Source organism: Triturus cristatus, chromosome 5_1, assembly GCF_964204655.1.
Source record: "Triturus cristatus chromosome 5_1, aTriCri1.1, whole genome shotgun sequence".
Taxonomy (NCBI): domain Eukaryota; kingdom Metazoa; phylum Chordata; class Amphibia; order Caudata; family Salamandridae; genus Triturus; species Triturus cristatus.
Window position 1 is genome coordinate 260,047,240 of NC_140587.1, and position 18,574 is coordinate 260,065,813.

An 18,574-nucleotide genomic window follows, 5' to 3' on the forward strand; every position below is an offset into this window, starting at 1 on the left:
GATTACTCACCACTTCACCTAACTAATGAACTAACCAAATATGGCCAACAAACCACGCTGGAAGTGAAATGTCTTATCCTTACCTGTTGTGGTCACTTCGAGGCCACCACACTAAGAGCTTTATTCAGAGCGCTCTGGTGCAGGGAGTGTTAATTCCCTAAGCCTAGTTTTAATGATGCTGAAGGTCCCATTAATTCAAACAGTGTGAAATTAACAGGGATTACAGACTGAACCGTGAGCATCCCTTGTGTAATGAATAACTACCAAAGGTATCTTTACTACCGTGTCCGAATCCTACTGCATTTCCTTAATTTCCTCGCTGCTTTCAGCAGCCGAAGCCACCGAGGGAAACTTGACAGGTCAGTGATGTTTCAACAGAACTTTTAGAAATTCCTAAAACTTGTAATGACACGCTAAGTAGAAATCTGCTCATGGGCTTACTTCCGTTTCACTGCCCACTTCATCTGAGCAATCAGATAGTGTTCAAGAGTCATGAATCTACACTGAGATGTGCACAAAGCGTCTATCATTGTAGAGACCATTCTTCCAGGCCCCAGGTGGGGTGACCGGCTGCTGACCACAGTACTATCTAAGAAGTGTGATGTGAGGCCCTGTTAGAACTTAATTTGTGCCAGTGGTTGCAGGTAATGGCCACTAGCCATAATCTTTTGAGGACCAAGAATTATTTCATTCATATAATTTGACCCAGAGCAAGAAGGAGAAAAGGCAGACAAGGCAGAATGAAGGCATTATGCCTGCCGCAATACAAGTGAAGTGGACAATGTGGATGTAATTGCTTAATATCATTATGCCATATTCCAGCTGGAGCAAGTGTAAACGCTTTCACAATTAGACCCCTAGTGACAATCTAACATAGTGCCAATGACCATAAATATCAGTCATTCACTTAAATTTCCTTCTGAAGGAAATAAAACCTTCCATGGATCCATCTAATGTAGAGCGGATGAACATTTTGTATCAGTGAGTTCATGAGTGTACCATTCATACCATTCAGTGGTAATGATTGTAGAAATAATTGATTTCAATTTTTTCTTCTGTGGGAGCAAAACTGTACCCTAATATTTAGGACATCCCAGAATTCGAATTTCCAAAAAAGTATCTCAGACCGCAAGTAGAGCATGCACGAAAAGGCAACCTCCACAACATCAATGTGGCAGAGTAACAATTATAAGTGACTGGGACCACTCAGTAATTGAGTTCCGGAGCAGAGGAAAGTTCAAAGATTTTATTACAAAAATCTCAAAATTAAGTGGTACTGAATAAATGTTGTGAAGACTCAAATGCAAAGTTATACAGAGTAGTTAAAAAACAGAAATCATTATAAGTCCCAATTGAGCAGCAAAATCAGAAAAGAGTCAAATAGCATCCCTAATAGGAAAGAAAAGTCTTCTTCTGTCTCACCCCCAAATTCATACACAGTTCTTGGATAAAAAATTAGAGAAATAGCAGACTCAGCATGGTATGATCTAAAGAACAACTCTCTTGGAAATTCAGAATAAAATACGTCATTCCTTAAGTACATAAGTGCTATCCCATTTTAAAAAAGAATCCAGCATCTACCATGCTACTACCATCCAGAGATGTTCAAACTATATGACATATTAAAACAGTGACGCTTCACACAAATAAACAAGACTATGCCCATTAATGGAACAACAAAAGGGCCTTGAAAACTACAATGGTTAGAAACACTAGAAATCTCATTGAAAGCACATCAGTAAAAACGGATTACATCAGCTTATATCCTCTGCAGAATTTGTGAGGAGAGAAGATGCGCAATGGACCAGAATGGGAGGGAGTGAATAAAAAACTGTCCTACCTATCGTAAAAGAAGGTTTCAATTCTAATAAGGACTCAGTGGCAAGGATTATGCTTTACTTTCTTCACTTTATTTTACCAGCAGCCATTTAGGAATGCCAAAAAAATCCACAACAAACTACATTTCCCATAAGTCCTCGGAAAATGGAAGACAATTTCAACATTATAGTGTCTAAGCAGGGTGCCAGCCCTCCAGTGCCTTCCCTCAAGGACGTTCTATCCTCCTCGTTCTTCCTGAGAACACAGCCGGTGAATTTCCAACTCACTCCTGTTTACTTGATTCTGTTCCTGCAACGTAAACACAGCCATTGTAACATCTAACCAAGTCTAGCGTCAACAATAACCTCAGAGCACAGTAGAGCACCATCAAAATCAGCAGATATTGCCAAACAATCAATTAAGCCATTAAAGAGCCCAAACGTTTTACTTACATCTCTATGCAGATATATTGGGCGGGAATTCAAACAAAGGTGGGCTAATCATTGCCTCCGAGTCCTTAATAGAATGAAAGCTTTCCTTTACGATAGCTAGGACATTTTTCATTCTATGTCAGGACTGGAGGCTCAGATTAGGCTAGTTTAAAGCTTGTCCACTATCAAGGATGCCAGGCTTGCCACCGGCCTAAAGTAGAATCTCTTAAATGTGGAGTCCGAAGACCAGTCCACGGCATTTAGAAGATCTTCCAGCCACACCCCTAGACATAATGCCTTAGAGGCCATCGCCCCCGTACTGAGTGGACTCCGAAATGGGAAGTATCTAACCCTGCCTCCTGCTTGACCCAGCAGACCCATCTGGCTATAGTCAGGGATTAAGCCTCCGTGTGTGGCTTAGTGAGAGCAATAAATAACTGTCTGTGGGCATAGTTCTTCAGTCATAACTTCATAAACTTTAAGCACACATAACAGACACAGCTTAGGAATATCCGCGAAAGCTGGATACGACAATGATCTAGAATTACACTTTGCCCTTCTTGAAATATGAAAAGTAACACCCTCAGGAGTAAATAGCCTACCTCTCAGGTCCAGAGCTGTCACATCCAAGACCCTGTGGCATGAAATCAAGCATATCAGAGTTGCCAATTTTGCTGACATCTGTTTCTGAGATAGATACCTATGAGAAGGCCATGAATGAAATAGGTTGAGGACCTTGTTCACATCCCAAAGGATGGGGTATCTGGGCTCAGGGGGAGCAGACAGCCTAATACCCGCAAGAGCTTTCACACCAGCAGATGTTCTCCCACTGGGTGACCATCTACCGGAACATGTCCCATCGAAAATCCTGAAAGAGGGGTAGGCGGATTGGAAAATCCCAAGAAAGTTCCATCAGAACTGGAAACCAAGCTTGAGATCTCCAAACTGGGGTAATCACCACCAGATCCGCCTGCTGCCTCCGCATCTGAGTAGAGAGCCTCATAATCATCGCAAGGGGGGAATGCGTAACCCTTCTCTATGCTCCAGTCCTGGAGAAACGCATCAGCATCCCAGGTCTGGCCGCCAGCTGCAGTACCTCTCCAGTTGGTTGTCCAGCCATGAGGCAAAGAGGTCTATCGAGAATGGGCCCCAACGGACCTTAAGCTCCTGAAAAACCATCAGATGTAATTTCCACAGACTGGCATCTTGCCAGTGGCGAGAGTTCCAATCTGCCACCTGATTAGAGGTACCCAGAAGGTGTTCCTCCAATAGGGAGATCTGATTGTCCAAGCAGTGCTCCCAAAGATCTTGGGCTAGATCTGACAAGGCCTTCAAACTCGTACCGCCTAAGTGATTGACATAGCGGACCGCTGCCACATTGTCTACTTTGAGAAGGACACACTGCACCTTGTCCTTGGTCCAGCATTTCACTGCAAAGGACCCTGTCATCAATTTCAGGCAGTTCATTTGAAGCATTCGTTCGTCTGAGGACAATTTTCCTCCTGTGGATACATCTCCACATTGAGCCCCACAGCCTGCGCACCTGGCATCGAACTCGATTACCATATCTGCAGGAGACTCAAAAATGGCGTGGTCATTCCATGCCTCCATATGGGAGATCCACCACTGCAGCTCAGTCTTTGCTTCCCCACACAGGGTAACAACCTGGGAGTACGATAGACAGATCCATGCGCAGATGCATGCACTTTAGGCGCTGCAACGCTCGATAGTGCAGAGGACCCAGAAAGATGGCTTGTACTGAAGAGGAGAGAAGGCCTACCACTCTGCCCAGATGGCGAAGAGAGATCGTGGTCCTGGCTAAAGTTGGCTTGAGCTCATGTCTGATCTTGGAGAGCTTGCAAGAGGGAAGGATTAAGGAAGCTTCAACGGAGTCCACAACGAACTCCTGAAACTGGACCTTCTGAGATGGAATAAGCATAGACTTTGTCTCATTGATCACAAAACCTAGAGCCTCCAGCTGACCAATTGTCAATTGCAGGTGAGATCTCAGACTATGAGGGCACTGATTTATAAGGAGAATGTTGTCCAAATACACAATTAGCCTGAATCCCACCAATCTCAGGTGCTGCACCATAGGTTCCATCAACTTGGTGAAACACCACGGAGCGGACAATAGATCGAGAGGGAGGGAGGTAAATTTGAATATCTAAGAGCTCCATTAAAATTGTGGAAACCGCCTGTGAGGGGAAATTGTCGAGATTGTGAGATAAACATCCTTTAGGTCCAGGTAGGCCATCCAATCGTGACTCTGTAGAAGATCAATAAGGAGATCAATTCTCTTCATTTTGAACTCTCTGAGGTTTATTACAGGTTGATGGCCCCCGCTTTTCCACCAGGAAAATGTTGCTGAGGAATCCCCAGAGATGAAAGGTGGATGACACAATCGCCCTCTTCGCCTAGAGATATAAAATCTCCCATCTATAAGCTCCATCTACCCTTGGGAAAAAATAATTGGACTGTGGTAGGAGGTTTGGACGTGGCAGTCATAGAACTCTATTCGGAAACCTCCTATTGTCTGCAGGACCCAAAAATTTGTGGTCAGGGCTGCCCAGTTGTGTGAGAAGTGTTGCAGCCTGCCCCCAATGCTGATGCTCGCTGAGTTCCGAACACTCACCTTTTTGATTACTGTAGGAGCCATAGCCCCTTCCTCTACCGTCTCGCCGCCTCAGGAATGATCTTGTGGGATAAAAGTTCCCAAACTTGGTCGGGTCCTGCCGCTGTCCTCTGCGGGATTCTGCACCCCTATAGGGAGCCTGTTGTAAGCGCAGCCGGTCGAGCCCCCCCTGCCACATCCGTCTCCGCCCAAAACACAAGATTTAAAGATAGGTTTGATGGAAGACTGAGCCAGGGAGAGAAGAGCGCCAGAAGCTTTGGTGTCTCCTGCCATATCTAGAATTTTTGCTAATGGGCTAACAACATCTGAAAGCTTATCTTGGTAGACGCGCCAAGAACGGTCAATTCCCTTCTTGGATTGCGTACAAATTTAGTCAAAAAGGTGGCCATCTTAGCGTCTATCTCTGGCATCAGTGATACTTTCCCCTCCAATGCTGGCCTAGGGCATTCTGTGCTGAGGGAGCGCCTCACCTCCTTGTCCAGTGGTTTCCACAGCCTAGCGGCAATGTAGGACGCTACCTTAGGGCCACAGGTCCATACCGCTGACCTCGGATGAAACAGGTCACCGGGATTCAGCATACCAATTAAAGCATTATTAAAACAGTATTAAATGTGAGCCACTGCAAGCTTCATACCATGCCAGAATACACAGTTTACCCGCATATAATACACCAAATATAGTGCGAATAAGGGGCATCAGAAAACACTTGTCTTAAGCTGCTGGAGCAGCGAAGAAAGAGGAGGATAGAATGTCCTCGGCGGAAGTCGTTGGAGGGCTCGCACCCTGATTGGACACTATAATGTTGAACTTTTCTTCCACTTCCCGAGGACTTATGGGAAATGTAGTTTGTTATGTTTTTTGGGGGAATTACTAAATGGCTGCTGGTAAAATACAGTGAAGAACGTATAACCTAATCTGAGCCTCTGATCCTGACATAGAATTCAGGAGTGAATGATAGAACTACATAAGAACAACATCCATTTTATCAAAGATGACGTTTTCATTTAAATGTGACACAGCTAATTTGCATTTATAAACACTCTTCTATATATCATATTAAACTTGTTTCAACTGTGATAATGTTAGTTTATCATTTGCATATTGGATCCAGCATAACAATCATTATTCATTATTATTATTTTTCACAAAAATATAAACCCAGAAAAAACTACCTCTGTTTCATTTGTAAATACATTAAATGATGACGTTCTTGATCAAGAGAAATATGCTGATTAAATGTGATGAATTGACTGTATCATGGTGTCTTGCACAATACATTTCAATACATTTAGCTACTGCATAATTTGTTTCTTTGTTTGCCTTTGCTCTCGGATGCTAATTAGTTTAAAGAAAATTGTGGATATGTGTTCTATGTATATTTGGCAGAGGCCTTTTCTTTACTCCAATTGTGAATTTCTTTAGCTGTAGGAGAACATAACATGTTTTTACTTTTGTCTAGTTCTTTGGCAAATAACATAAGGAAACACATCCTATTAACTACATTCCACTTTGGTTTGCTTGGCCCATGCAACTCTAGGAATCATCATGCAGTACCGAAGCGACAGGCTACATTTTCTTAGTGAGGAAGACCAGGCTTTTGTCAGTGGTGTAACACCAAACAAGCACTGCCGCCTTTCAAATTCATGCTATGCTGGCTCATCTCAGATATGTTAAAGTCTCAGGGTGAGTGGGGTGCCTAGAGAAGTGGAGCCCTTTTGTGTACCCTTGCTGCTATCACAGAACGCTGGGATGTTATAGATCTTAGATAGAGACAGGATCAATGATGTCTTGCATTATGTGGGCAGCTAGCCCAGACAGAATGTGGATTTCAATAAGCAAAAGCATGAAGAGCTGCACTGGGCGTTTGTTTTTTGCTTTTCATGTGTCTAACATGAATACATAAAACTCTGAATTTTTTCAAATAAATGAATGAAATGCAGACTGGACATATCGGAAGCAGTGAGCAGGGATTGCTTCTCAGTGTGGTCTTGGGATGGAGCCTGGCTCAGGCTTTTGCTCTCTGGGCATTGCATCAAGAGTGGATAGTGCACATGATGGCTACACAGGGGGCACGTGGCCCTATTACATATAGGGCCCATGTCCTACTCTGCACTGAAGAACACCCTGAACTGGGAGTGCAGGGTGCAGACCAGACACTTTGCACTATTACAGTAAATTTGTTGTTCAGAGTGGAGGTGCAAACTCATACCTGCACTATATTAGCTCCTAGTGAAAGGTGAATATCTTGTAGAACAGTGGTTCCCAAACTTTTCACTCCTGAGACCCCCCATTGAGTCACCACTGGAACCGGGGGACCCCCAAGCAATTTGGATGAAATACATTTCAAACATTAAAACAGTAATTAAAAAAAAAAAACACAGATGTGCACACAAAACAAATACTCAAATTACTAAGAATATTAGTATTTTACATTGAAAGAATTTAAAAAAATGAAAAGTTTTAATGGGAAGGTTGGTGCTGCATCTCCATGACTAACTTTTAAATGGTTGATTTTATTTCGCAGTACAAGGCTCCTGCTCCTGCCAGGGCCAGACTGGAAACCCAAAGCAGCCGTGGCAAATGTTTTCTGACCAGTCCCGATACAGTGCACACCAAGTGCAGTGACTGAGCCTGATCACTATCAATTGGGCTTTGGGAAGCTCTCCCCCCAAGAATATTTAGGAAACAATGGTGCATTCTACAACACATTTATCATTATATACTGAATTGTATTAGTTTTGAAAGAATAGTAAATGATGACCTTACTATGCACCAGGATACGACAATCTTTGTTGGGGTTCTTCAATGATTCCCTTATTATCACCCTCCAACAGTGCCTCTCATCTCTCCATAGCCCCTCTGTCACAATGTATTTCATTTGTTTTTATAGCATCTCTCATACCATTGTAGAATGTCAGAGCACTTTACATCACACACATATAGAGACAATGAATCATACATGTAAACCAGTGTATAGAAAATGTTACATAAGGCAAAGGGGACTACAAGGTGTAGGATTCACATGTCATTCATACTGTTAGGCATTTGTGAAGAGTGCTTGGTCTGGAGAAGCACAAACCCAGGTTTCAGAACACAACACAGTGGTTAGCATTGACTTTAACAAGAAAAATGTATTTCCACCCAAATAAACCTTTTTAGGAGCATCAGGATAATGAAAGACTGGGAAACACTTAAGTTACTAACTTGTACCATGCAGTTTGCAAGCATCTCTTTGATGATAGTTTATGGGACACTGCTAGATTACGGTTGTCACTTATGAACTGCACAGTAACAAAAGCATCTATGTGACAAAAGCAGTAGCCCACTGACCTAGGCACATAAAATACTGTTTTTCAAAATGCATAGTACACGTTTTTTGCATTAGGCATATTAGCCCCTTGTGCTACATTAGATAAGTCAAAGCTGCCTCTGGACAAAACTCTCATCTCTCTCCAGCAGGTACATTAATAATCTTGACACTTTTATTGTTGCTCGAAACTGCTAATTATACAAGGAACTTTGCAGTGCTTTTAAAACTGCTGCCTGAGGACCCCCTAGGAATGTGTCAGGGACCCCTGGGGGTCCGTGGACCACAGTTTGGTGGGTGCTGGGTGTTGCTGCCCCACTCTGAAGATGGATGCCTGGGGGTGGGGCTCTTCTAATCCCTGCAAGGCCCTCTGTGAAGAAACCTTCAGGTGGCTTACTAACTGTCTGCAACATCTATGTGCTTCACAGTTATTGCACTTTCTAACTACTCCTTTGCCTCTGCTCCCACATCTCTAATGTGGTGCACATACAAAGGCAAAGTGATCCCTTGTCCCTTGTCCCTCATTTGCCTGGAGACATGCCCCCAGGTGAATAAGAGAACATTCCCTATGATCGTGCTAGCACAATATGTGTGCTGGCATGATCCATATTATGAACCCCTTCTATAATGCTAAAGTGCTGCGTGGGTGCAAGTGTTCGTTGCACCTCCGGGTAATTTTTAGTAATACAGCCTGCAGGTGGCAGAAGACCCAGGGATGCCTGTGCTACCATCTTACTCTGGCTATCACATTAATCGGTGAGGCCTGTGTCCTGGCATGGCAATTTTCCATTTGCCACCAAGGGCCACCTACATAAAAGTCACTCTCCTTCAGTGTGAACTTGGGCAGCTGTGGCTCCAAACTGACTATAATCTCTCAAGGGACACCTTTCTTTTACTGGTCTGAGCTTAGCTCAACTGGCATTGTACCAACAGATGATGACTACTTCATTGTTAATCATAGTAATAAAAACAATGTTATCAATGGTATACCTGTTTGCCTAATTCTTCATGGAAAAAGGCACTTGTTAGCACCTGCTATATATTATATTGCATATTTGAACATTTATTTCATTCAAGGTCCTGAATGAAAGTGTTTATTTGTAAGGGATAGCATTGTTATATCTCAGCCTTCACTGCCTTATGTGACCACAAACACATTTCTGTAATGGATTACATTTCACAAAATGGAGGGACTCTGGAAAAGACCTAAATCTATGATAAATGTACTGCATGTGAGTACAGGCAGCATCATCGTCCAATTCTGTATTTATTCCTGATATATTTAGAGATTCCTTGCTGCTGATATTTAAATACATGAATTATTTGAAGGTCAAATACACTGATATATGAATTTCTGCAAGCAGCAGTTGATATCTAATCAGCAGTAACTCCGACCCATTGAGCACTTATCTTAAACTTATCTTACTACTTTACTATTTTGTTTTTTTAAGATCAGTTATGGAGCCACCGTACCGCTGTTGAAAGACAAAAACAATTTCCCATCCTTCTTTCGTACAGTGTCTAATGACGAAGTCCAGTCCAGGGTCATAGCCTTGCTGGTGGCTCGCTACAAATGGAACTGGGTGGGAATCCTGGCAGAGGAGAATGACTACGGCCTACAGGGCAGCCAGATCCTGAAAGAAGAGCTTGAGAGAGCGGGCATCTGCACTGCGTTCTACGACACTCTACCTACCGTGTATTCCAGCCGGAAAAGTGAAAGCATCATGAACACCATCCAAACCACCACGGCCAAGGTGATTATCATATTTTCTTCTGATGATAGCCTCTTTCCATTTATAGAGGATTTTTCAAAACAAAGCATTACTAGGAAGATTTGGATTGCTAGTGACGGGTGGTCTGTTTCTCCCATATTTGGCCGACAAGACTTATGGCGAACCATTGAAGGTACCATTGGTTTAGTAGCTTCAAGAGGAGATATGCCTGGCTTCAGAGAACATGTGTATGCCATGCACCCTGACACTGTGGCAAGTGATGTCTTCATCCATGAGTTCTGGGAGGATATCTTTGCGTGCAGGTGGCCAGAAGTGAATCTTGCAACTGATAAGTCAAGCAAGGGAGCCATTGCTTGCACAGGATCAGAAGACCTCCACAATGCATCTAGCTCTTTCTTTGATTTTCTAAATCTTAGAACTACATATGCCACCTACAATGCAGTGTATGCTATTGCTCATGCCCTACAGGACCTGGACACTTGTCAGGATGGAAAAGGACCTTTTCTCAATGGAACATGTGCCAGTCTTACTAAGTTTGAGCCATGGCAGGTAAAGGTCTATAGAATCAACTCTAATAATTTAAGCCTCACAATAAAAGTTCACACTCAAACCATGTTGTGAGCCTACAATATCTCTATAATATTGCACAAAATTAATTTACTTTATTTTAATTTACTGTATTAGAAACACTTGCAATATTCTAGGAAACAGTTATTCTAATGCTTATGTATATGTATGCGATTACTACTGGTGTCATAGTGCACATGCTACAAACATACAATTTTGCCAATGATAATAGGAATTTGTTGATATTGCTTTTCTTTTTTTAAATAATACATAATTGTCAATAGCTCACAAAGGACATGCTCTAACGGGCAATCTATGACCATGAAATTAAGAATTCACTGGCATAATTCCTGGTCAAATCAGATGGTAGAACCTCCTGACGTGATGCTGTATGATTGACCACGGCCTGTTTGTAGCTAAAGAGAAGGTAAGAGCTTGCACTGATGAACAGCCTCTTCGTAGGTCCCAGTGATTTGTCCAGGTTGTAGAGTTACTTGGAACTGATTCTGAAACCATAACCATGCTGATACAGATTATGACTGTGCAGAAAAGTATGATCCAGAGGCCGACAGACTGCTTCTTCCTTTTAACTCTAATACTGACTGTTATTTTGACCTGCAAAATGCTAGTGCTTTGGATACCTTACCAGAAGGGGATATCTCATACCTGTCTTGCTCTGCCATAGAGGAAGTGTCCTCAATTACCACACTGGCGAGCAAAGCTACAGAAGCATTAGAGTTCACCTTTCCCTATGAGGACAAAGTTCAAGATTCTGACAGTAATTTTGCATCCTTCCTCATATGCTGTTGAGCCCTTGCTTCCTTAACAACCTACGTTTGGATCCTGTCCTGGCTGCCTGGGTGAAGCATTACTTGGGAACAAGCAGTCCACAGACAAATTGCCAGACACCAAAGGTCTGTATGATCCAAAGTGTTTGCCCTCACACTTATCGCTAGAGAGTTTTTTGGTTCAGGCTTCATCTTCCAAGATGAACACTAATGCCTTCCTTATGGCCCCTCCAGACACAAGGTCTATGTTCCTGGATGCCATTAGACAAAAGGTTTTAACTTCAAGGAGCCTTATGCTCTAACCAGCAAATTCCACATGTCTACTGAGGGTTATGTCCATGTTTTGTTTTCAATAGCAAAGCTGCCAGTGGTAAGTCTACTGTAACACATGAAGAAGCACTTTTCGTATTTGGTCAGTGACAGCTTTTATGTTTCAAAGCAGATCCTGAAGTATGACGTGGACTTGATGGATAGGGTAGTCCATCTATTCCCACCATACCACCATGGCATACCTAAATGTATTCCACTGACATTTGGGGAGACATTCAAGCCACTCTCATGCACATGGCATTCGATGGAGAGCGTCTTTGTAGTGAGATTGTTGACTCCTCTCTGGAAACTTCAAGAATAGCAGAGCTACAGCGCACTCTCTTGATCTTGCATTTTAGGTCTTCCTGTAAATATATCATTCTTTTTGGGGCAAGGGGCGGTCTAGGGATCATTTTCTCCAGGAGTAGGTTTTAATGTGAGGCAATCTTCTCCATATGGGGGTGTCCTTTGTGGATCTCTTCACCATAGCCCACAATAGGAAGTGTCCTCAGTTTTCTGCCATATACCTCCCTCTGAATGGTTTTGCAATGCCTTCACGTTTAACTTTCCTCAGGGCCTTCTGTATGCATTGCACCAATTCAGCTCCTGTCAAATGTACTGCATAAGATGGAGGAAGATGGAGCACAGCTGATTCTGATTGCCTCAGACTGGGTGCAGAGTATCTAGTTCACTGATCTTTTGGCAGTCAGCCTCCTCTACCTCTACCATACAGTCTGGACCTACTCTCGAAACAGGATGGTCAGGTCTTTCACCACAGTCTCCATGCACTGAGGCTGCACACATGGAGATTAAGTGGTGCTAGTTAGAGTCCCTTTGCCATATGTAATCTTGGTGGCAGGAACCCTGCCACCAAAATAAGTCTTTGCAAGTTTCTAGATCATGTTTGTTCGGTGGTGTGATTCAGAAGACCTCACCCCTCTTAGATCTTACCTTTCAAACATCTTGCAATTTGCTGTGTCCCTTGCTCAGGTGGGGCTGGCAGGGACTACTGCTAGCTGGTAACCTAGATAAATTCACCTGTCTACCTGATCAACCTTCCCAGTTTATAGATCCATTCTGTTTATTCACCCTTTCCAGTTTGGATTACATAATGTGGCATGTTTTCTAAAATGTCTACTTCACTTGTTTGATCTGACTCTCACTTGTTTCTCTCACTCCTTTGATTAGCATCTGTATTTTTTTAATTGCATACCCATTCAAGCCGATGCACAATTGACCCGGTTACCTTCTTACATTGAATACAGTTTTGTTGTGCCAATATCTTCAATGCATTGGGCTTTAGAATTTCAAGCTCTCTCAGTTGGCCCACCTATAACAGTTTTCATCCCGGATATGTTGTTCATTTGCACCTACCCATACTTCATACCCAAGGGGTTTCTGCGTTTCATATGGTCCAGTCCATTACCGTTTCATCTTTCTTTACTCCTCCAAATCCAACCAAGAATAGAATGGACTCGAGTCATGCAGTGTCTGACTCTATCAACCACACTCTTCATGATAGAGTGGATGATCACCTCTTTGTGGACTTCACCTGCGCTAAGAAGAAGACAGTGACCAAATACATTATTCCAAGCTGTGTCATTCTGGGTGGCATTCATATCCATTCCACTAAAGCCATATCTGCCACCAGGGCTTCTTCTACAGGCCTCCGGGATGCAAACATCTACCGGGTAGCAACATAGTCATCACTGCATACGTTTACCAAGTCTCAAGTCTCAGACACACAGAGGTGGGCCCTTTGCCTGAGATATGCTACATAGCTTCCTTGGTTTACTGGCACTGCTTTGAGGAAATGAGGAATTTGCAGGAAGATGTTTCGATCAGAAGAAAGTGTTACTTAGTCCCTTGTTCTGTGTAGTTAGTGCTGTGAATATTCAGATCTCAAGGTATGCAAACATGCTATGTGATGTTTTTTGCTGTCCTTGCTTTGTCGGTTCCTCTCTGCATGCCTCTTGGGGAGCACAGAAAACATCCAGGAACTGACATCAGTTTACCGGATAATGCCTACTATACATAAATGTGGTCATTTTTGGAGACAGAGTGGAGGCTGGTGTTACATGGAACTACAAGACAGCACTGGAGAGCTATTGCTAGATAAAAACCTTTTCTGGACCAACCTCAGACCTGATAGGATAATTCAGAAAGCGAAGAACCTGCAAAAAGATTACGTATCCACCGGAAATATTGTTAACAGTGGTAACAATTCATATTTTTAGGTCGAGCCTAGAGTCAGCGTGCAAGCACTGCTCTAGGGAAGATCTGTGGTAGTTCAGTACGTGAGGGAAACCCCGCCCACTCTCCCGCCCATATTTTTCATTGGCTTGTGTCTTTGTCCTTCGTAAATGCCGCCTTCTGATTGGTTTATAGGCTTGTTAGTCCCTCCATATGACTGCCATGTCGTCATTTTTATCCTCCCATGGTTACTGGCCCCTTTACTTCGAGAATTACATGGTATGTGTTCTTTAGATTGTGAGCACTACTTTCTTTAATGAGGTTCTCTTACTGCCCATGCCTTCTCCCTCACCCGCACACCCATTGCCCATGCCTTCTCCCCCACACTCTCGTTGTCTGTCCCTCATCGCCCCTATCCCCCACACCCCTGTTGTCTGTGCCTTCCCCCCCCCCCGCCCGCACTCCCGTTTGCAATGCAAAAGGTCTTGCGCAAATTCTTGTTTAGGACTTCGCATGATGCCAATACTCGTGTGCCTAGCCCCTAAACATTCCTGGCTACGGCCCTGAAGCCGGGTACCAGGATATGGCGAGCGCTGGGCCCAGAAGGCCTGGTGCGAACATGGAAGGGCGGAAACGCTGTATCTGTGAGGCAACCTGGAGTGAGGAGCAGTGAGGGAATCAATGACAGCCAGTAGGAGAAGTGGTTTTTATAGCAATGGGCAGCAGCTGGCATTCTGCAGATGAAAACACATGATTCGCATTTAGTAGAGATGACAAGACATTAACAACTTCGTGCCAAAACTCCCCAGGCGCAGTGGCGCTTCCAGCAGTTCTGTAGATGTTTGCAGGAACCAGCTGCGGGCTCTGGTCTCACATTTCTTTACTATGAACCTGGAGCCAGCAACACCAGATCAATCCTTAAAACACGGCCACTTCACTACACCGACGGGTCGTAAACACCAGAGAGAAATATGTCTGTTATTGTCGAGCATTTTTGAGTGTTGTACAACAGCACACGTTTAACACCACAGTTTGTTTAGATTATGGAATCGCAGAGAGTGTTATCTCACTCTTTCTGTTAGACAAAATGAATGCTTCTCCTTTAGAAATATGCATGCCTGCAGCGCTTAGAGACTTCAGAGGTGCGGTATAAAGAGCTATAAAAAACGCATCTGATGTTTTTCGTCATGTGGTGCTGAGACAGGAAGGGGGGAGATCTCTCCTACAAGGGAACCCGGGTCTTTCAAACTGAAGACCTTGAGAATGACTGCACGGGGCTTGAATTGAATAGGAACTGATCGAGGCAGTCAGTGGAGCTGCCCTGCGCTTCATGTGATGTCATCACTTTCTGTCGGTTGAGGGGCAGCTGCCCAGTTCAGAGGTTGGGCAGCCGCATACATGCTGTGATGGGTATGTGCCCTCTCTGTGACAATGGTACGTCTTTGATGCTATTCAATTAGTTGGTGAGATGCTGTGGTGCATGGTGCCGACACCGATGCATGCCAAGAACCGTGATGACAATATGAAAAGTGGTCACGTGACGATGCTTCACCAGGGGTAACAGGCTCACAAGTGTGTGCACACCTTTCAGCCAAGTGTGCACGGCCTGGTGATAATAACAAGAGAGTATAAAAAAATGCACCAAAGGAAGCGGAAGTGACGAAGATGCTCGCACGAGGCGCTGAATCACTCTATATAGTATAGAAGAGGGTGAGGCCTCTTTTATTTAAATATACAACAGCTGCTGAAATAATACGGATGAATTAGTCACATTTTCAGTCGATAAATTCCTTCAGTCTGATCTTAATTTTCACCAGTCATTTCGTCCTTCTGTTCTGTTCTCTTAGGACAACATTTCTCTGCCCATACAGGTAAACAAGGGCCCCTTTATCCTCCTGCACTCAGTTTAGAAATGATACTACACAGTTCATGCAATCAGCTCTTATTTAAAGACCAGCAGCCATAAACACACACTGCTTCTGAAAATAATGTAATTTCAAAACGGCTCCTTAAAAAAGCATGGGGCATATTATCAAGCACGGCGTTAAAATTATCACCGCTTGCGGCTTGATAATATGCTGCAGAGAATTCCAATAGAAGCCCACATTGACACCAGAACATGGGCTTCTATGGGAATTCTCTGCAGCATATTATCAAGCCCATTATCGCCGCTTTAGCGGCAGTTTTCTGCTGCTAAAGCAGCGATAATTGTAACTCAGTTTCTTGATAATATGCCCCCATGTACGCATCTTTACTATCACTGCACAAGTTAACTACAATTTTCCATTTTTTTTAAAGGATTGGGCTCTTGCCCTGATTTACAATATACAATAGAGGAAAGCAAAGGATACAAATGTTTTCCTCCTCTTAAAGAAAAGCCTGCAAGATATTAATCAGTGTTGGATATTAACTGATCCTGCTGACCAGTAACATGGGGAGGGTCACGCAGTTTGGTTCACCCTGTATGGCCATACAAGGGGAGCCATGGTGCATAATCATGCAAGGTTGGACTGGCCTATAGGGCAATCAGGCAGTGCCCGACGGACTGGTATAACAGGTCAATGGGTGGGCCAGTTTTTGGCTGTTTGTGGGCCTGTTTTATGATCAGATAGGCTGGTGTTTACTGTTGATTTCCCTGATATTAAAATAAACATTGGCTACAGCAAGGTCAAATCCATACAGCCTTCCATACATTGCAAAACACTTATACAACGTGTCTTTACAAGTTCAAAACGGCCCTAATTTGCAACATGAGCAAATGGGGTCACTTTTATTTTGGTGCCATGCCTATTTTCTGGTTCAGTATGACACTGTAATAATGTTCAAACCCAGGAAAGGGAAACAGAAAGGAACAATTCAGAAAATGAGTAAAATTCGTGCATATGTTAACTGACGTTGGAGAGTAAAAAAGATGTCTTGCAAGGTTCAAGGTTTATGTATATCTAGTAAAGCTAACTAAACTTCATATATAACTTTGGAGTAAGCAGAAGTCCTGATTACGAGTGGTCTGTTAATTCCAATGTGTCCGATAACAGGAGTTATTCACTATTAGTCTAATAAACAAGCAATGCAATAGGTCTCGCATTTGCGAGCGTTTGAGCGATTGGCATTGCAAATGACAATGCCTTTTATTTATGTGTTGGTTTTTAAAACAGACAAATAAAAGGCATTGTCATTTACAATGTCAATAGCTTAAACCCTCGCAAATGCGAGACCTCTTGAATTGTAAATGCTTGTTTCTGTTGTTGTTACAGGTCTGAGCAGGCTTTTTCAGTCTATTCAGTCAGAAATTATTAGTCACACGTGTAGGACGTGGACAAAACGTGCAACGTGCGGGGCTGGCCTACTTGCGCTGAGCCTCCAATCTGGAGGCATACCATTGTGCCTAGTTGCGAGGTCAAACGCTTTAGAATCCAAGCATAGCTATAAACTTGCTAAGAGAGAATTCAATTCCCTATGCAAAGTAGCTTGTGCTGAATACGTGAACAAGACTATTGTATCAGCACATAATAATGCTAAAGTGCTGTTTAAATTAGTTGGGGAGGTCTCGGGAGCAACCTGTCAACCGACGCCCCGGTACTTGATGAAGCACACTGTGAAGTTGTGGCTAAATTGTTTATCGAGAAAGTAGAGAAGATCTATATAGAACTCGAGACGGTATCTATTAATGCTGAAATAAAGAACTTATCCCCCACTCTAGGCTGTAACAAGCCAGTCGGGGCCCTCTGATTCTGTGTTTACTCACAAAATAACAACTTGGCAACCATTAGGCTTTTTGTCTTTTACTGGTATTGAAATAGCCTTAAATCAGGCTCACCCAACGACCCACTCCCAGTCCATATTCTCCAAAAATTAAAATCCACCTCATTGGATATCATTATGGAGCTACTCAATGCTTCATTGAGGGAAGCTGTCTTACCAGCAGAGTGGAAACACACAATGGTTCTTCCCCTTCTGAGAAAACCAAATGCTGACCCGGCCGAACCTTCAAACTTCCGCCCGATTTCCCTACTCCCTGTTTTCTTAAAGATCTTGGATAAACACGTGAATCAACAGCTTACGCAGTTTGTGGAATCTAATAACATCCTGCATGTGTCCCAATCAGGCTTCAGAGCTGGGTACTCCTCAGAGACTACACTGTTGGGAGTCACAGAAACACTACGTGAGCATCTGGATAATGGGGAGACGGTGGCACTCATTCTATTAGACCTGAGTGCCGCCTTTGACACTGTGTCTCATCTAACCATTTTAAAGGCACTCCAGTCCCTGGGGATTGTTGGCTCAGCCCTAGATTGGATTAAAAGCTTCCTCACCGGAAGGACTTTTCATGTTTTCTCCCCATCGGCTAGCTCTAAGACCTATGCATCTCCATATCGAGTACCACAGGGCTCAATCCTCAGCCCTATGTTATTCAATCTCTATGTCAGCCCTTTAGCCACCATTGTGGAAGAAGCTGGGTTGTCTATCTTCTCTTATGCTGATGACACCCAGCTTCTTTTTTCATCCCTACAGGTAGGGCTGCATAAAATAGCCAGTTGGATGCACACTAACTGGCGAAAGTTAAATGGTGGAAAGATGGAGGCCTTGATCATGGGGAAAGATAAAGATCTCTTGGTCCCTCACCATTGGCCACCCGAAATGGGTGAACTTCCCCAACCGGTGCAAACTCCACGCAATCTGGGCATAGTGATTGATGATCAGCTGTCCAAGAGGCAGCAAGTAGCTAAGACCGCATCTATTTGATTTACCATTCTTAAATGGCTCCGTAAGATACTTTGGATGTTGCCTGGGTC

At 43.4% G+C, this 18,574-nt stretch overlaps 1 protein-coding gene across 1 annotated transcript in view; it reads left to right on the top strand.

The window, feature by feature from the left end:
* The first annotated feature begins 3,834 nt into the window (after positions 1–3,834).
* LOC146830708 (extracellular calcium-sensing receptor-like) overlaps positions 3,835–18,574 on the top strand; it is a 113,594-nt gene continuing 98,854 nt past the window's right edge. The window contains exons 1-2 of the mRNA XM_085603776.1: positions 3,835–3,906; positions 9,643–10,473. Coding sequence (XP_085459902.1) covers positions 3,835–3,906; positions 9,643–10,473 — 903 coding nt within the window. The remainder of the gene's footprint in view (positions 3,907–9,642; positions 10,474–18,574) is intronic.